Source organism: Melanaphis sacchari, unplaced genomic scaffold (genome assembly GCF_002803265.2).
Source record: "Melanaphis sacchari strain LSU unplaced genomic scaffold, SCAv2.0 Contig21_pilon_pilon, whole genome shotgun sequence".
Classification (NCBI taxonomy): Eukaryota; Metazoa; Arthropoda; class Insecta; order Hemiptera; family Aphididae; genus Melanaphis; species Melanaphis sacchari.
The window spans coordinates 1,537,246-1,558,898 of NW_020271096.1; the positions used below are offsets into that span (position 1 = coordinate 1,537,246).

Sequence of the window (21,653 nt, forward strand, 5' to 3'; positions counted from 1 at the left end):
TATTTTTTTTCTTTGTAGATATTTAATTTTTACACTGCCAAAGTGCTTGCAATTTAAACTAAAACATACCTAATTCTGCGTTAAAATTCAATCTAAATGTGTAAGTGTTAAAGTGCTGATAATTTTTAGTAATAAAAAGTATACTATACTGTTATTCTGTGGCAAATTTTGTTAAATCGTAGTTCATATTCATATTTTTATAATAATTTATAGTTTATATGTCATTTAATCATTTTAATAATAAAATAATGTATTGGCGTGCTTTAATTAATGACACATCAAAAAAATGGAATGTGCATTGAGAGAAAAAACCAGTTTGATTATTAACTAAGAGGGATTAACCTAACCCCGTATACGGAAGAAAAATTAACAATTAATAATTTATTTTAGGGAATTATTCTTATAATACGAGTATTGTACTATCATAATTTAAAATAATTGTATTAATTTTAAAAACTAATTTTTAGTGATATTGAGAAAACTTACACATAATTTATTGTTACCAATATGAAGCTGTAGGAAAATTATTATTTCCATCAGTACCTGAGCCATAGTCTATATATACCATTGTGATGATTGGCTATTATAAGAAATATTTTCTTTTATGTATATTTCGTCCATTAACAACCCATAAATATATTTTTGTTTACCGTTTTGTTTCATTTCATATTTTAAACAAAAAGTATTCAGGGGTTTTTAAGTAAAATCAGGTTGATCATGAATAGAAGTATACCATTTATGTATTGAACTTGTATAAAAAAGGGCTTTGTTAAATGTATTTCGTACATAGTAATACGCATAAGAAAAAAAATGTAGTTTTAATACGAAACTGTGCAAATCTGGAGAATATTGATATGTACCATGATGTAATTGTCGTTTAATCAACATATTTTCAGTGTTAGGTAATGTTACCTGTATCTAAAATGAATGAAAAATACATTTTAACGTTTTAAAATGTTGTGGCTAATTTTATATGTCCATAAAAAAAATTCACAAATTCCCATAAAACAAATATAAGATAATAGTTAATTTTTTTTCTTTTGAACTACTCATTAAATGAGTTACAACATAAACTATTAATACATATTTGATACATTTAAACCTCGATAAGTTAAAATAAATGTTGTTACCTTTTAAAAAATAATTAAATTTAAAGAAAAACTATATATACCTTAAACTTTTCAAATAAATGGACAGCCAAACCAAAACATTTTACTATAAATTACAATTTTACAAGCGGTAAATTAAATTTGACTATTTATTTATTACCGTTATTAGTTAAAATATTTTTTTTATCAAGCATTGGTAAAGTAAACTATTTTATTATTTCTTGTAAATTTGGGGTAAGTTATAGCTTGTTTCTATCATTCCATCTTCAGATCGTCAAACTCATTGGTTCTGACTTCTGAAAGAACGCGCAGTTCATTTCTTAATATTCGTATGTTTATAGGTTTAATTGTGTTAAAAATTAAGTTTTTTATAAATATATTTTAGTTTAATTTTCTAATTTAAGTGAATTCGGAAGTTAATCCAAATTTCTTAAGTTTTAAGTAGGCACGTATTGCTGTGATTAAAATAGTAAGATTACACCCAATTTTGTTTATGGAGCTCTGAATGATATCAAAATAATAATATTAGAAAAAATTTAGAATAACAAAATTAAATGCCCATGAAAGAACACATAAGACATTTATTATGAGCAAAACGTTACTAGTAAATATATTAAAGTAGGTACCAGTAACTTCCAATTAGTTAATTAACTATGAATAAATAAATTGTTTTTTAATATGGTCTTATTATTTTGAGAAATGTGAGAAGTAAAATGCAATAAATAATGAATCAACTAATTTAATAATGTTATATTGTACATAATATTACATTAACACTTTCCATATGCAGTAAATTTAAGATTTATTGAAATATGTACAAATGTTGATCGATTTTTTTTATGAACAACTATAGTTTTAAAGAGTTTTTTTATTACTATAAAAAATGTGATATGTAAACAACAGAATAATTTATCTAAATACTAATCGTATAAATTGGTATTATCATATATCCTTAATTTGTTATTTTAATATAAATTAAAACATAAAAGATATCTGTTATTAAAAACCAATATCATTATTTTAAATGTTGAGCATTTGATTTTTTGTATTTTTATCATTGAATATGTCACAAAAGTAAATTTTTGATTTTTTTGTGACTAAGATATCACCACATACTTATAAAATGTTTTGATTGATAATCTTAGTACCTCTTAATATAATATAATATCATCAACTTAAGTATTTTTTTTTAAACTTATTATATGGTAGACGATAGTATTATAAAGAGTAAGATTATTTTAATCCATGTTTCATACTATGATATTATAGAATGATTAATGGGTGTAAATTCATTAAATAAACAATAAAATAATGACGTTAGTATTCTACCTCAGTATTAAAATAGAGGGAATCAACATTTTGTTCACAACATACTAACGCTAAAGTAATTTTTTTCATTGTAAGAAATGTAAATACCTATAATTGCTATTATTATTATTACTGTTATTATTATACATACGTTTTAATGTTATTTTATCAAAGTGACGAATTAATAACTCTTATTGTTTTTATAGGAATTTAATGTGTTTTGATTTTAAATTTTGAATAAATAGCTAGATAGTCAATATGTTGTTTTATCAAGAAGTATATACAATAATAAATTTATTTTCTTAATCATACACTCAAAATAAACCTAGTATTATTTATGAAATAAGAAAAAGGAAGTGGTTAATATTATTGACGTTTGGTAGATATGTAATGACTTTAGGAGTCAGAAAAGACGATACAATCGTATTTAACGTCAAGTTGAATTTTTTTGATTGCTTTGATACGTCTTATAGTTTTACTTTCATAATATAAATAAGTAATATAGTTTAACATTTAAAAATTAAATCTTGTTTAATATAGTTATTAAGACAATAAATAAATAAAATCTATAATTCATTAAGTTAAAAAAATTGAAGGTAAGTATAAATTAATAAATATGTATTTAAGAATTATATCATCAAATATTTAAATGTTTAAATGTATGTAGATGATATACTAATATTGAATTACTTTTGATGTGTTGGATAATATTTTACTTTAATCCATTATAATTTTTTGTTATAAAAAATTAAAATTATATTTCAGGCACTTGATTTCAAAACGGTATTTTCAAACATACAATAGATATTATTATTATTTATTTATATTATACCATATTTTAAATTATATTTATGTTTTTTTCGGCAGTTTTGATTGTCTAATATAGTTTATTGATTTAGGACAAATAAATAACTTGGATTAACAAATCTACGGAATTAGGGGCCGAAACTTGGTTGAAAGATATGGGAAAGTACATACCTATTTTTATTATTAGAACATTATGCTGCGAAACCTTTAAATAGTGAATAGTTTCGGTCACAGAAATTTTTTTCAATATTTAAAAATGTCCGCTACTCAGATGGGGTAAATTTTTAAAATTCATAAAGAGTATCTAAATATGTAAAAAGAAAAAATATGCATTAGAATAAATTAAATTATAATATTATTGTTTAATGTTTTAAAAGAACGATACATGTGTAAATATTAAGATATTATAATTTATTAATGTAATAATTTTAATATTTTAACAATAAATGTTTAAATAAATATAAAAAATATGAAAAAAGAAATGTTTGCATCCATGAATACAATTTTATTCAATGTGGTGTGAAAAAATCGGTTTTTGAACAAGTTGTATACTAGTGTGTGTAAGTGTTTTTACACATTTTTTTTCATTATTTTTAAATTAAGATTAAAATAAGTGTTAACTTTTCGGAGGTTTTTCTATTGAAAAGTAGTAAAAATGTTCTCGTTTAAAAAAAATATCTTTTATCAAAAGATATCCGCTAGGGGAAGTTTCACTGTAATATTGTTCACATTGGTATACACATACTCGTATTTCGTATAAGTAGCTTTATAATTTGACTCAATGCTAATCACAGTTAATAAGTAATATTATTTATATTACCATTGATTAATAATTATACATTTTATCTATTATGAGTAACTAATTAATGATATAACTTATTATACATTATTATTATTTAAAAATTTAACTAAGCTTTATAAAAATTCATTATTAATTATGTGCATTATTAAATTTAATGTAAATATTACTTAAGTATAATGACTAGGGTTTAGGGAGCAAGTTTTAATTAAATTAAAAAGTCAAAATATGTAAATTTTTATGTTGTTATTTCAGTCAAAATATGTAAAAATTATGAAATATTTAGCATTTATTTTTAAAATTAAAACATGCATAAAAAAAAAGAAAAAAGAAAAGTACTAATAGAAAAACATATTAACAAACCAAGGCAACTAACCACTAAAGGCGTGGATTGCATAACAGATATGGTTATATCAAAAATAGTTTAGTAATTTTATCTTTTATTTTATTACGACATTCTTTAATACAAATAAAATAGTATTATATTTATTTTTTTTTTTTTTTGGGTTTAAATATAGATTGTTTTGTTATTCGTCGGGTTCGGGCCAAGAGATGTACCGAGGTTCACTCATATGTTTATGCTTAATGTTTTGGTTTGGTATTGTTAGTGACACTTGGTTAGACTAGTATAAGTGTTTAATAAATGGGTTAACTTCGTACAATGCATAATAAGGAGGTTTTTTTTTGATCATTCGGAATCTGTGGGTTAGATATGATTCTTTTATTTAAAGATGGATTATCATAATTTTTCATTAACTACAGGTCAATGTTTTTTACATTACCTATTGATTAAAATATTTTAAAAATATGTTTGTGTTGTGAAAATGTTATGAAAATGTGTCGATAGGTCATTGATATATACCATAATACCATAACACGAATAAAAACATATAGTTACATATTTATTATAATATATTTTCCTGTTTATAATAATAAAATAATATATATAACGATCAATTACAATATTCATGTAAAAATTAAAATATTTGTTTAAATTTTACTTAAAATGCTTAGTGTTATAAAAAAGTATAATAGGTATATTTTTTTCGCACAACAGAATATTACTTTATGATAAAAAAAATAAAAAACAATAAGGTAAAGCATTTTAAATAATAATTTATTGATATAATTTACAAATATTTTGAAAAAAAATTATTGAGTAACAAGCAATTTGATTGGAAATAAATAAAATAATGGAAAAAATATCGAAATAATGTGATATAGTTCATTTAAAATATTTCCCAGGAGATTAATTTTTAACATATAATTTATATTTTGTGTAGTCAAGTAGTTAATAATAACTTTTTTAAAGTATTAAATATTGAAGAGTAAAATTCGCGTGTACAATAATACATGATGTTTGATAAGAAGCAATTATTATCTTTAGAGGAAACGAAGTTTTGAACCTGAATCGTGTTGTGAAATGTGTAATCCAGAGAAGGAGTAGCCATATAATTTTGCAACATCGGAGCGCCGACCTTGCATTAAGTGGCCTGTTTCAAACAAAAGTACGTGTATATTATATTATTAATCGTATCTATTAGTATATGTTAGTCGACATTATGTATTTATATTGATTTCTTACCAAATTCGCTCAAATGAGAAAATAAAGTCCAACCAAAACAAGAAACGATAAGGAGCAGGAAATACGGCAAAGGTGAGGAAGAATTGTTGTTATTATCTGTAATTCTGATAACAAAGTGTCCAGGGTTCAATTATAAACATTAGTTAGACTCACATTAGAGTAGGCAAATCAGTTACGTTACTACCATTCCGGCTACTTCAAACGTCTCGCTCAGGTTAGTTCGCATAAATATACTTATTATAATATACGTTTTGCTATTTTATGAATTATAGTATTTTATAACGCATATAAAAAGTTTGAAAATCATAATATTCAACTGTTTTTATTTTGGTCATGGATGTAATAATAGGTAATTTTAAGTAAAAATTACACACAAATCGTATGAGTACATATGACTTTAAGTCTTAAAAGAAAGCATGTAATATCATCAATGTTATTAAAAGATGATATATATTTATTTTTTATTTCCATTCGCTACAACTGCTATCGTTACATTTAATATCCTACTTGAGCCATAGTACAGCATTAACGGACTCTTAATCGAGTTGGCCATCACTAACATAGAAACGTATGTCTTTGAGTTGTAACTTATTGCCTTTCATAATTTCTATTTTACTTTTCATTAAATTGATAATATGATTTACAATTATATTTTTCTTGGAAAAATGCAGTTTAAAATACTATTGACTAAAAACATGATTTAAAAAAATAGAAACTATTACAAATTGCCTAATGTCATATTATTAATAAAAACTGTTGCTTATTAATTAATATTACCACGATTTTATGAGGTAATACTTTTTATAATGACAATAGATATTCTGTTTAGTTAAAACTAAAAGTGTTCAGATCTGTGAACACTTAACTATGTAAATTCTATTTTGTAGTTATATTTTGAATCAATAATATATAATAGTTTATGCAATATACATTTATACATTACAAACTCAACAATACGTGAATAAATCAACGATAGACATTATTTCGTTACAGTATAACACTGAATTTAAATTGTTTACAAATCCATGATTTATAATTAAAGTTAATCAACCATATTATATTTCATATAAAAATTGACGTTTATTGCAATAGCTCATAAATTAATTTCCTAGTTAACTGCAAATAGTTTATATATTAACTAGTAGGTAGGTAAATTAATTTAATACTCAAACGCTACTATTATATGTCTACAATTGTACAATGTTCATTATTTAATAATTTATATCATAAATAAGCTTAAACATAATAAATTGACGCAGACATAATTTTATTGTCTCATTAAATTTTATGAGTGTTGATTTTAAATTTAAAATATAATATAATCGTTACCCATAAGATATTATTGCTGTAATTAATTGTTTTAATGATTATTTTTTTATAAATTGTATATGAGTTTATTTTATAACTAAGCAATTATTTATTATTATTTAATTTAAAAAAAAATGTTTACGGTGAATAATATTTTAAATATTAATTATTCATACGTTATTACAATAATTAATTAAGTATCTATAAAATAATTTTAAAAATGTAAATAATTGATAATTGATGATATTATGTACGCATTTTTTTAGGTACTGAAATTAATTTTTATTTGAAAATATCTTTTATATAATATACAAATATTATATCTGTATCCAAGAAAAATATATTTTACGTAAATGTGTCTTATATTGTCGTATTTGACAACAATCTTGATACTTAAAGTTTCTATTTAATATCAATTAGATCCGATTATGTTTGTTATTTATTACTGTGTACGATTTAAAAAAAAAAAAAAATTTAAAGAAATTAAAACTTTTTGTTTACAATTAACTGAAAATTGTTGGAATACTATTCAGGAAATTACTTTAGTTGAATTTATTCTTACTCCCATAAATTTAATTACATGTTGAAGCGAACAATTTGTTAGTCTTTCAAGTAAATCTATAGAGGACATAATATTATGTTATAATCTATAAAGACAGATTTTGAAAACCAGAAATAGCATTATGTTGTTTATTTATCCAATGAGTTGACGAATATGATGTCTTCTTGAAAACTTAACTATATTTTATTGCCCTTCAAAATTTTTTTAAAATAATTCTGCATAGGTAGAGATTTAACTGTTATGCTTGAATATAAACGACTACGATATACTTGTTTTTTATTATATTTAATATGGTTTTTATTTATTGTAAACCTAAATTTTTATGGCAAATAAATCAATTTTGTTTCATAATTGATCTTAAACTTAGATGCGTTGTTTGATTTGATAATTTTTAAAGATTATATTATAATACATTTATTTCATTATATAACACTTTAAATAAATAAAATATGGGTAATTGTTACTATTAAATGTTATCATGTTGTAATTGATAAATTTAATCTTCAGTTATTCAATATTACTGTATAAATAATACAAACAATGTGAAAAATATGCAATATAAACATTTAAGTTTTTAAAATATATTAAGTTAAAATAATTGAGAAATTTAATTTCAACAAAAGTAAAAAAAAAAAAATAATATCTATACATTTTATGTAAATTTACCTTAACAATAAGATGTACTTGATAGTTATTTACAATGTATTTTAGCGCGTAATTGATAAGACGTAAAATATTTTTTTAAATTTTTTTTGTATAGATCAACATGATTTTGGGACGTCAACATCGTAGGCTGGCAGTCATGTATAATAGTATTCGGATTTGTAGATGCTTGAAAGCATACCCATCCACCATTCGACAATGTGGTGCTAGAAGGTCTTATAGCCAGCTATCTGTAAATAGTTTGATGACAAATGTGCCGAAAAGTACTGTTATATTTCATTTATTGATATTTGGTGATTTCAGAGTATGCAATTGGACCTAAAACGAGCACTGCAATCAGCTGATTCGCAATTAGTAAATGGTTCCTCGTTTGTGGACAGATCACAACTGAAGTATGCACGACGACTGGTAGTAAAATTGGGTAGTGCCGTAATCACGAGAGAAGACGAACACGGAATTGCCCTTGGCCGATTAGCATCAATTGTTGAACAAGTACGTACTGCAGAATGATCGTCTAATGTAGTCAATGATAATTTAGTTGAGCTTATTTTATTAGTTGATATATCGTTTTATAAACAATACTTAGTGATGCATTTTTTTAATTTATGCTATATCGATTTTAAAAATTAGCAAGTATATAATTAAAAAAAAAAGTGATTTTTAATAACGAAAAATTTTGGAAATTAACATAAAATATTAGTTATGGTTGGGTTAAATTTAATGCAAGTAGTTATGAGGTAGGTACTTAAAATACAAATAGCATCGCGGTATTAATTAAAACGATTTACAAGACGTTTTGTATTGTGTATTATAATATACACAATTATTATTGTTAATTGTGATTGTATTCTATCAAGAAAAGCTAATTTAGTTATTAATTTTGATAACTAACTATTTTGACAACTACAACTACAGTACGTTAAATTTCTAGTCTTTTGGTTTATTTTATGACATTTTATATTTTATAGAATTTTGTTTCCTTAAAAATGTTTTAAAATTCAAGATGTTTATGATTTAGTTTTAAATTTATTCAACAATTTTTTTAAATATTCTTTAAAATATATGTTATTAAAATTTTAAAATTTTAATAAATCAAAAATAATAATGTGGGGAATTTTCATTTATTTATTAAGTTTTTTGAATAGACCTATTAAAACATAAACAATATTATTATAAGAAAGTCCAAAAAAGAACTTAAATACTTTCGATTTCATCAAAAAATTGGAATAGCTATTCGTATTTTCAGTAAAATTATTGTTTTTTATAAAATAATTTTTGTATAATAAGTACAAAATTATAAAATACATTTATAGGTAGCCGAATGTCACCACGAGGGTCGCGAATGCATTATGGTTACCAGTGGAGCAGTGGCATTTGGGAAACAAAAGTTAACTCACGAATTATTAATGTCTTTGAGTATGCGAGAGACACTGTCGGCTAACGACCATGCTAGAAAAGATGTCAGAACATTACTTAAGGCTAGAGCAGCTGCGGCTGTGGGTCAATCTGGTCTTATGTCTTTGTATGATGCCATGTTTTCACAATACGGCGTTAAGATCGCTCAGGTTTTAGTTACTAAGCCTGATTTCTATAACGACGAGACAAGGAAAAATTTATTTAGCACGTTGTCAGAACTAATCAGTATGAATATTGTGCCTATTATCAACACAAATGACGCAGTGACACCGCCGCCACAGGACGACGACCTCATTAATTCTAATGGAAAGAAGGTCAGTGAATTTTAAATGTTTAAATGACTATATTTTAATACAGTAGATATATTAATTATAATTCTCGTGTTCAGAAAATCAAACAGTTATCATCGCTGTTTTAATTTGCATTATCCAAGCTATTATTAGACTTGATAAAATAAAAGCTATTTATGTTTAGCAATTTTTCTTTATTTTTTTTACAGGTTATCAGCATCAAGGATAATGACAGTTTGGCGGCTATGTTAGCTGCCGAAGTTAAAGCAGACTTACTAATTTTAATGTCGGACGTGGACGGTATCTTTACACGGCCACCAAAACAGGAAGGGGCAAAAATGATTTGGACATACAATAGTGATATGGCAGACATAATACAGTTTGGTAAAAAGTCAACTGTTGGTACAGGGGGCATGGATTCCAAGGTGAATTGATTTCATTTAAATCACATTAAAAATATTTAATAATGATATAGACCAATTATTACAATATTTGATTGTATAGGTAACGCTAATTATTATTAGTTTAATTGGTTCCATTTGTTTATAGTCGAGGGGTTACCATATTTATTATAATATTAATTGTACACGGAATTTATGATGTATTTGCAATTTACACTATTTCAGGGGGAAACCATTTATCTGCCTATTAAATTTAAATAGTCTAGATATTTGTACATAATGAGTCACATGAATTATAATTTTAGGTACAAGCGGCCACGTGGGCGTTAAATAGAGGAGTTTCTGTTGTTATCTGTAATGGTATGCAAGAAAAAGCCATTAAGTCTATCATGGCTGGTAGAAAACTTGGAACATTTTTCACCAATGCTCCAACTGCTAATACCACTCCAGTTGAAACACTAGCTGAAAATGGTATATTGATTTTTTTTTCGAATAGCATAAAGATCAAAAACAATATTATTAGTTGAATTTATACGATATTAAACTATATATTCGAATATAAACAAACTACATAAGGTGTTCAGACGAATAATAGCTGATCGTTAAGTTGCAGTAATTTTGTTGAATAAAGTTGCAGAATTAACTACACGTTATATTATTTATTAAGTTAACTTACCTTCATTATTTTTTTATAATATATAGTTATCAGATCAATAAAATGGTCTAAATTTAATTACTCTCTGTTCTAATATTAAGTTTTATCTAATTATTATTATTAGTTTTTGACCAATCAATAAAAATATGCAAATGCATACAAGTATTGGCCTCACTAATTATCTACCAATCATTGAGTGAATATTTTTGTATCTATGCATTTTATTAAATAAATAGTAAATATATTGACTATACTTATATTTAGGAGAATCACTTATCACCTATCAATTTTGAATTTGCTTCGATAGACATAAAAAGTATATGATAGATTAATTTAAATCTTCGTTATTTTTCAGTAGTAGATAATAAGTTAATACGTAATAGTTTTGTATTCAAAAATATTAATTTAATTAATTAGGCGCTATTCGAGCTGTTATATATCAACGGTCGCAAAAAAAATCTAATTATTTAATTAAAATGCTTAAATTTTAGTTTGGAATATTGTATATTATTATTTTGTATAATGTGGTATAAAAACAATGTTATCTTATTTGAATAGTATTATACACTAAATATTTAATATCCTTGACTGCGGATTTCTATAAAAGTGATCGAGTAATCAAAATAAGTGATGTTTGGGGTATTAAATATATATTTAAATGTTGGAATGAAATTGTAAAACATAAATATTTATTTTGTTTTTAAATATTACACAATTAAATTATATCACAATAAAAAAAAAATTTACACTATTTATTGATTATATAGCACGTTATGGAAGTCGTATCTTGCAAAAATTACCAGCTGTAGATCGTGCAAGTGCCATATATGCATTAGCTGAATTGTTAATAACCAAACAAGCAGCTATTTTAGACGCAAATGAAAAAGATATAGCAATAGCTACCAAGGAAGGAACCGCTGCTCCTTTGATCAGCCGATTATCCTTGACACCGGCTAAACTCAAAAGCTTGGCCATAGGTAAGATTTATTTTATAGTAAAATATAATAATATAATATAAATTATTTAAATTAATAAATCTTATTGCAGGTCTTAAACAAATTGCCGAAACTAGTCATACAAATGTTGGTAAGGTCTTAAAGAGGACTAAGATTTCTGAAAATTTAAATTTAACTCAAGTCACAGTTCCCATTGGTGTTCTTCTTGTCATTTTTGAATCTCGACCTGATTGTTTGCCTCAGGTAAATATATTTTAAGTTTAAGAATAACAAATTTTCCAATGCGAGAGAAAGAAAGAGAGAGAGAGAGGGAGAGAGAAAGAAATATTATATATGTCATTTTTGTTTATTTTTATTTAAGAAAAATAGAAACTATATAAAAATATTGTGATATGCTTAAGTATGCACGATAAATAAAGTAGATATAATCGGCATAAAAGGATATAATAAGGACATTTTATAGAGAAAGTATACAAAGTACAAACGTAGAGTAAAGAAAAAGATTAATTACTTGTAAGTTGCTTTTAGCGTTATCAAATACAGCTTTATAAACTTATTGAATAAGTTAAAGAATAAATGCGAGTTGCTATGATACATTATTTATAACAAATGTTGATGATAAAAAAAAAAAAAAAGTCTCATAAAAATCCATGTAAATTAGATTGAACATAAGTTCAGCTAAGTAAAGAAATCTTATTTGATTTTTACTTTTTATAAGTTGCCATATTATATTCAAATCAGCTTTTGAGAAACATATTTATTAATATTTGTTATTTATGTCTTATATATACGTCATACAGTATGAATTGATTTATTAGACAAATTATTTGCTTTACGATATTTATGTTAACTATACGTTTTAACATGGTTATTTAATACAAGCAATATTTAGGTCAATAGATGTAACACTAGGATTGAAGAGAAAAAGTTATATTATACAATTCGTCTCCATGTATTTTTTTTTTTAGAAAGCTTTTAAAATTTCTGTTAGTGATACAAAATCAATTTAAACATTAAAAAAAAAAAAAAAAAATGATTTAGTTATTACTCAAAGGCGAGTTTGACATCACTGTATATTACCAACACAACAATAAGATTATTCGAGTATTATATTTTGTAAAAAATATTTTTCTCATAAAATAAAATAAAATATGACAGATTTAAACAACAGAGGAAGATTAATTAATAAAAAGTCCCAATGAAAAAGGTCATACATCGATGCATAATATATATGTATTATTTACATTAGTTTGTATTTTGAATTTTGAATTAAAAATTGTTCATATTTCACATAGAATGAATTTATTCATAATGTATTTATGTATTAGACATTCTTTTGTTTTTGAATCTTTATTGAAATCAATGACATCTTTTTTTCATACAATATATAATTTAAATTTACAAACCACGTACATGTTACATTATACATAAGTTTTTTTTTTAAATGTTTAATATTGGATTTTACGAAATTAGTTACAAGGTTAAGTTAAAATAATGAATTCTCTTAAAATATGATCTCATTAAACATTTTACCGTAGGTACATTATGAATGGCTGAATAAAACGTGTTATTGAAAATACATTAATAATCTTCTTCTCTTATACACACTGAGTAGAACGGTGTATGAGTGTCTTGCGTTTAATGGCTAATGTGTAAATTTTAGAGCACTGAACAATAATAATAATATATTATATAATGTTGCTACATCATTCCTGTGTTACACACTCGAATAATGTAAAATGTTATTATGAATGACTTTTGTGGGCCCACAGGTAGCTGCTTTGGCGTTGAGCTCGGCAAATGGACTTTTATTGAAAGGAGGCAAAGAGGCGTCGCATAGTAACAAAGCACTCATGGATGTAGTCAAAGAGGCATTGGCCACAGTCGGTGCCCAGGACGCTATATCGTTGGTAAATTATTCACAGTTGTGTTTCTTGACATGCCACTATGGAAAATATGACTAATAGTGTATCGAAATGGACTTATGCGGATTCACTAGTAAAACCTAATAGCATCAAGGGAATTATTGGCAAATGATAGTGTGGGGCAATTATTCGATCGTTTTAATGGGTTGTTTATGGTTGAGATAATTTTTTCCAATGCACTTGGAATTTATTATTATTTTATAATTATCATAATATACATATTAATATTTTTACCACGTTTATTTTACGAATAAAATTATTGAGTTCGTATAAATACACAAAATATGACATTAAAAAATGAATGATAATGTATTGATATTTATAAACAAATAATAAAAATATACGTTACGTATATAATTTGTAATTAATTTTATTTGTTTGATACTAAATACACTTATTATTTTTTAATAGTAGGTACATCATATTAAACTAATAAACACACTGTACTTAGAATATAAAATAATCTATAGTTTTTTAACGAGTCACAATAATCACAAAATTCATTTGAAGTATTTGGTAAACACTTAGGTATTAATAATTAATAACCTTAAACAAATTAGTCAAACATGAAAGTTTACGAAAGCTTATTTGGGATTTATGGAATTGAAATTCCAATTACTCAAGCAATATTTTGACATTGACATTTTTCAATATTCTAAACATGGCAAATAATATTTTGTAGTATATTTTTATAATAAAATGTAGATAGTGAAAAAGTCGCAACTTGTAAAAATATTATATTTAGTGGGTCAGCTAAATAAAAACTTTTAATAAGATTTTAAATCGACAAGTGTGAATAAAAAAGTTGTGCATACTAATAATGAATAAAGTTGAATACAAGTAATTACTAATGTATTATTCCTTAGAATAATTAAGATTATTTTATACGTACATTAATTATTTATTATTTTTCAACAATTATAAGTCAACACGTTTCGTTATATTTTTCAACATATTTTTTTATAACTTTTGCGTCGCAAATGAACTGTCACAATAGTATATAACTAACTTTACTCATATCATTTAGCTAATTATTTATATTAAATAGGTATCGACTCGAGAAGAAATCAGCGATTTATTGTCTATGGAGAACCACATTGATCTTATTATTCCTCGTGGATCTAGTGACTTGGTCCGTAGTATTCAAGATCAAAGTGCACACATACCCGTTTTAGGGCATGCTGAAGGAATATGTCACGTATACGTGGACAAGGATGCCAACCTGGATAAAGCTTTGACTATTAGTAAGTAATTTTTTTTAATGTTTTTTTTTTTTAAATTAACATAAATATGTAAAATTAAATTTATACATAGTTCGTGATTCCAAGTGTGATTACCCAGCCGCATGTAACGCCATGGAAACTCTCCTAATTCATGAAGATTTGTTTGAATCGTCGTTCTTTAATGAAGTCTGTGATATGTTGAAGAGAGAAAACGTGAGTGTAAAATAATAATTAAATCCATATAGTTTAAATTATTATGGTATATAATAGACGTATATTAAAATTGTATACATTTTTTATAAATTGTTTTTATTATATTAAACTTAACACGATTATAAAATATAATGATAACATTATAAAAAATAATATGTTTGAAAAATATCTTAAAAAGTATTAATATTATAATATGATAATTGAAAAAAAATTAATATATTTTACAACAATTAAAATATTAATGTTCTAATTTATATAATTTGTATTAAGTGTTGGAAAATTTCTTACACTTTTCAAATTCGATTTTTTTTTTTTGATATTAAAATAGTAAATTATACGCAGTGTTGTATAATTTGTGTTTATAACATGAACAGATAATTGCATTTTTGCACATATATTTACTTTGACTAATTTCTCTAACAAGAACTAGTCGTAATTTTTAATTATTAATTTTTTTATTATTTAAACATATTTTAGTAAATCGTTTTTTTTTTTTAATTTCAAGTGATAATTGTATATTCATTATTTAAACAAAAATAAACTAATTTATTTACTATAGTTAATTTGTATAATTACCTATTTATTAATTTTTCAAATTTTTTGTCTATTTAGTGTTATTTATTTCCTTTAGTATTATCTACTTGTTATTATTTATAGTTTTTAGATTATTTTATATATTAAGCAAATTAATGATTTTTTTTTTTTTAACATCGTATTCCATGAACTTAAAACTAATATAATTTATGAAGTAATATTCAGCATATATTTAATAATTTAATAAGTTAAATATTCATTAAAATAATTATTTATTTTTGTATGAACTATTAACAACTAATTAGTACAGAAAATGCAATTCAATGTGATCAAAAATATATTTTTGCATTGAATTGTATATACCAGATACCTATTCACATTTTATAAATTATCATTGCACTAAATATTTTTTTTAGGTAAATTAAAAAATGATAAATATTTATAAAATTTATTTTAGAGTTTTATTATATCGTACATATTTTTTTATTTTATAGGTTCAATTATTTTCTGGTCCAAAATTATCATCTCGTTTAACTTTTGGGCCTCCTCAAGCTAAATCTCTTAAACACGAATACGGTGAATTAGCTTGTGCTATTGAATTGGTCTCTGGACTGGACTCTGCTATCAATCACATACATACATATGGAAGTGGTCATACAGAAGTTATCATTACTGAAAACAGTATGATTTAGAATATTGATATTTATTAACTGTAAATAGTAATGACAACAAATTATTATTTTATAATTAGGTGATGCCGCTACAAAATTCCAAAGAGATGTTGATAGCGCCTGTGTATTCCATAATGCTAGCTCAAGGTTTGCAGATGGATTTAGATTTGGTCTGGGTAAGTGTTGTTGTTAATTTCATTATTTTTTGAAGATTTATTAAAATAAATATAATATTAAGAACCCAGAAAAAACTATTTTTAAATTTAAATTTTAAAGTATACATTTTTATTATACTAGTTTAATTGAAATTTAAGTATAGTATTGTGTATCTACTGTTGAGGTAATATAAATATAGTAAAATTTGTTTTATTTTATATAAATAAAATTTAATAATAACTCAATTAACTTAAAGCTCGAAGCCATTTATTTAACAATGATGTGGTGACTAACAAATTGTATCATTAATTTATATGGCGTTTGTTTAATTTAATGAAAACAACATTGATGAGCATTGAAGTGATGGTATAGCTATAGCATAATAAATTAAAAAGGGTTTTGGTATTTCAAATAATATTCCGTTAATGAAAATTTTTCAAACAGTAACTTTGTTAAAAAAGGATTTCTTTATATTTTTAAAAACGAGCGTGTAAAAAGATCTAGTAAGAAAAAACTCACGTTTGAAAAACATTTTAAGTAGGTACAAAAGATAAAAGTCTAGGACGTGTTAAGAATTCTGAAGTAGAGTTAATCCTTTAAATATACCGTTGGTACGATGACATATCTTAAAACAGTTTATTCAGTTTACTAGTGCCAAAGGAATATTATCAGAAACAATTAAGCGCATGGTTTCAATAAGTATAACGTCGGGGTAAATTAAATTCAAAAATTTCAAAACTCGTGATTTAGATTTTACCGTATGTTTAACTTATTAGAACTTTTAAATCGATTTTTTAGTAAAATCTTAATAATTCCATATTTTGAATATTTAAATATTTTATTTGTCTGTCTTATTATTTATATTAAGTATGGTATTTTTAATCAGCATACTTTAAAACATCTAATAAAAATGATTTACCGAAGTATTTCTTCTGTTAATGGTTAAATCATTAATAACAACTATAGAAAGTTCCTAAGTTGTTGACATTTTAACCTAACTGGTGACTTAAACTATTTTGAAACCCACGAGTCAGGAATGAAAAAAAATAGGTATGTTAATAATAAATACCACGAGTAGAAATTATAAGTCAAGATAACAGACAAAATGAAAATGTGGGCAAGTAGGTAACCGCTCTGCTATGTAGTAGATTCTTAGTGTATCCCTTTTTATTGAATAGGTTACTTTAACGTATGCTAAATTTTAATTCATTCATAAATAATTGCTGATAAAAAAATAATTCTGAACTGAGTTTAGCAACTTATGTTACTAAGTTTATTTTATTATACGTTTAAATTACTATTAAAGTAATTTAACTAACTATTATTAAAACTATACCTATTAACTAAAAATAGACAATATTTTAAAATTTTATTTATCTAAATTCTTTGAAAATAAAATTGCGTATAATAAAATAACATGTGTAAAAACGGCAAGTAGTTTTGAATAGGTAATTATAAAATAACTAAAACATTTTATGAGGGACCTATAAAAAATAACTTTTTCAAACCATAAAAATCGAAAATGTTCGTGAATTTCACAAATTTTTAAATGCCTATAAATAGCTAGAAAGTGTAACAATAAATTTAAAATATTTTTTTAATCATATTATGTATAAACAGTACTATTATAAACATTTAATGAAAATTTCAAATATATACGTTTATTCCTTGATAAAAATATGAAAATTAGAACATTTTTCAAAAACTTCTTTTGCGTTAAAATATCCTAATTTTAGTTTTTAAACGTTTCTAAAACTTATACATATATTATAAATTTAAGTTATTTATAATTAATCTACTTGATATAAAATGTAGTTAAGAAATGTTACATTTATCACTCCGCTTAGGATTTTAAATATTAGTCACAAATAATTAATATACGTCTTAAATTACGTTGAATATGGAATAAAAAGTTAAAAAAAAAAAAAAAAAACTATTCTTAAATGTATTCAATATAATAATCTCAAGTATAATAATGTAAATTAATTAGGTTATTTTTGATACTACGCAACTCTATTCAAAAGTTATCGGAAATTTAAAAAAAAAAAAAACAAATAAAATTAAGTATTCGTTTGATAAAATAAATGTTTGTGAATTGCAGTCATCTTGAAAATCAGGATTTCGTATTTATAGTATTTTGGAAGATTTAAAAAAATAAAATACACTGTATGGAGGATATACCCTGGGACCGATAAAAGTCCCTCGAGAAAATTGAATTTAATATTGCATGTATAAAATTGGAATATTTTACTTTTCGTGAAGTTATTAAGTTTTTATTTTATTTTTTATCTCATTGTCCGTTTTCAATATTTATTTTGTATTTCATTTTTAGATTTTTGAACCCCCCACGGACTACGGGGTTAAGAATTATTAACAATTCCACAAAATGTATAAAAAGCTAAAGTTTTCAAATGTAAATGTATTAAGCACGTTAATTTATGCATCGCATATGTATCGTAGAGTTGTATATTTGTATACGATGCTTGTAGTTTAGAGATATTTTGTAAACATATAAACAATAAATAACGTGTTACGTAAATCTATCACATGCTTTAAGTTCATTGGCGATAGGTTACAGGTTGTGTGAAGTGTTTCGATGTTGTTTAGCTATAAAAATTTAAAAAAATAAATATTATACAGACTCAAACATTATTTAATTAAAATATTATATTTTTTAATTTTTATACTATGAATTTAAACAATATCTATTAATTTTAAAATATTGTTATTCATTAATTTCATATTAAAATCAGTCAAGAAAAAAGGTATATGTTCATAAAAATAATTATTCTAAAACAATTTATAAGACAGTCTATAAAGTTATTTTCTTTGAGAAAAAATCTTTTCGCATGGGAAAAAAATCCAGAAGTTACAAATGTACTTATAATGCAACACATTTAAAAGAATTACAGTTCAATAGATAGATGAATACTTTATTTGCGAAGCATCAGAATTTTTAAAATAACATTTCAAATATTATACATTTAATATTATTAAGAAAAATGCTTTTATTGGAATTTCATTAAATAAAATATTATAACACAAGTATTTTGTGTTAAAATATTGAAAAAAAAAAATATATCTCTGACATTCAAACAAGGTTTCCATCAATTCGTGTTAACATTTGGTATTTCACTGTTTCAACCACCTCACCTCCGGTGTTCGAAATCTTTTACCGATGTCACTTTTCTAAATAATTTTGTAATCACGTGCAATAACCAAGAATGATACTGATATGGAATGACTTTTTAATTTATTACATTGCCATTTTATAAAACTGGAAGACTTTTTTTCATTATTTCGTTCAAGAAAGTAAAACATAGTAAATTATCTAATCCCTCAAATAGTAGTTGTATCTTGTATGTAAGCGTAGTTACTGTTGTTTAAACAATAAATTTTCTTAGAAATAAACAATGTTATGATTAGTGCTCAAAAGTTGTAACAGTTAAATACTATAAATACGCACTAGATTTATAGCAGATTAAGTTGAGAATCTATTCTATAGGTTAGATTAGCATATTTTGTGAATAAAAAAAATTGATTTTTTTTTAAATTATTTGTAGGTATACCTAATACATACTTATTATTTTTATTTATATTTCATATTTTCTAAAAGAAAACGTGTTTTACCATTAGTATTTAATCATTTTAAATTAAAATATTAACGTCAACATTTATTTTTCTAAAAGTTTGTGAAACTATCAAAAAAATCGATTTGTCCACTTCCTAACATGTTTTTCTTATGACCAGACGTTAAACGTCACTAAAATTTAATTTCTGTAACCTAAGAGCTAAGGGAATTAAATAACGGACGTATCGTAATTATATTGACCACTTCTACTCGTTTCACGTGTTATCAAACGCGTTTCACTTTATTTTTTTATTTTTTCATTTAAAGTATTAATCTTTTGTTTTTTCTGTAAAGTAATCTAGTTATCGAGTTAAATGTGTTAAAAAAAATATTTTAATTCGCCATAACTCGCATAATTCATGAAATTTATTTCAAATCGATTATCTTACAATTAGATAAATATTATTAACATTTTAAAATTCATAGTAGTTGTATAAAATTTAAAAATATAATTATGAAGGGATTCTGAGTTAAATTTGCAAAAAAAAAAAAAAATTAAAATAAAAGTAATTTTTCAAGTAAACTGCATGACGAATTCAAATATTGTTTTTAGAATTATTCCGATAAATAAAATTGTCAGGATAGTTCATATAATTAGCATGTTATAGGTCTATTTTGGTAGAAATCACAGCCGGGAATGGATTTTCTTATTAAGTAAATTATAGTTAGGTGAATTCGATTTTACGTCATAGTAGGTGGATTTTTCGCGATAATTTTAATATATTAAAACAATATTGATGTATGTGATTTTTCTTTTTAATTTTAGGCGCCGAGGTGGGCATTAGCACGGCAAGAATACACGCACGTGGTCCTGTGGGAGTCGAAGGACTACTGACAACCAAATGGATACTGAACGGCGACGGTCACGCAGCAGCCCAATTTGCAGAAGGTGGCAGCCGGACATATGTGCACGAACACTTGCCCGTCGATAACTAGCTATCACATGTAAGCACGATGCGCAAATGTTGTGAGCTTTTCAACGCTATTGTCACAAAGGTGGATAAAATGTTTTTTGTCCGAAAACTTTGAAAACCAGATGATTAATCAATTATAATTATTTCACTGCAAATGGAATGGTTTTCCGATAAATTATTATTTTGTTTTACTATTTTAAACATCATATGATATGATATTGTTGTGTATGGTAGTTTAAATTACTATTATTTTTGTTAGAAACTAGATTTTTAAATGTTTGCATAATATGTATATAATAATGTAGCATCAACTTTTTTAATTGTATTGTTACGATTTTTTTTCATAATGCAATTTCTATATTAATTTTATCATTAAATTATTATAATTTTTAGGTAAAAAGTAAAGTTAAATATCGTTTTTTCTCCAAATCGTTATCTTATGAATTTATTTCATACAGCAGTGGTGTTTTTTATTTAACCTTGAGCGTTTTTATTCAAGTTTCTTTAATTGTTTTTAGTAATCTGAG

At 24.1% G+C, this 21,653-nt stretch overlaps 1 protein-coding gene across 3 annotated transcripts; it reads left to right on the top strand.

Annotated features, from left to right (window-relative positions):
• Window positions 1-5,589: 5,589 nt before the first annotated feature.
• Window positions 5,590-21,281, top strand: LOC112594024 (delta-1-pyrroline-5-carboxylate synthase). Of its 3 annotated transcripts, none has more exons than XM_025338613.1 (14): window positions 5,590-5,680; window positions 8,239-8,373; window positions 8,445-8,633; window positions 9,455-9,871; window positions 10,057-10,272; window positions 10,554-10,719; window positions 11,671-11,880; window positions 11,951-12,102; window positions 13,632-13,769; window positions 14,833-15,028; window positions 15,099-15,220; window positions 16,249-16,435; window positions 16,506-16,601; window positions 20,979-21,148. In XM_025338613.1, the coding sequence occupies exons 2-14, from the start codon at window positions 8,245-8,247 to the stop codon at window positions 21,146-21,148; spliced, it is 2,388 nt and encodes a 795-aa protein (XP_025194398.1). In that variant the 5' UTR covers window positions 5,590-5,680; window positions 8,239-8,244. The 3 variants fall into 3 exon arrangements, with proteins under 3 accessions (XP_025194398.1, XP_025194397.1, XP_025194399.1); XM_025338612.1 differs by lacking the exon at window positions 5,590-5,680 and adding an exon at window positions 5,714-5,822; XM_025338614.1 differs by lacking the exon at window positions 5,590-5,680 and having other exon boundaries at window positions 8,245-8,373; window positions 20,979-21,281.
• The last annotated feature ends 372 nt before the right edge of the window (window positions 21,282-21,653 follow it).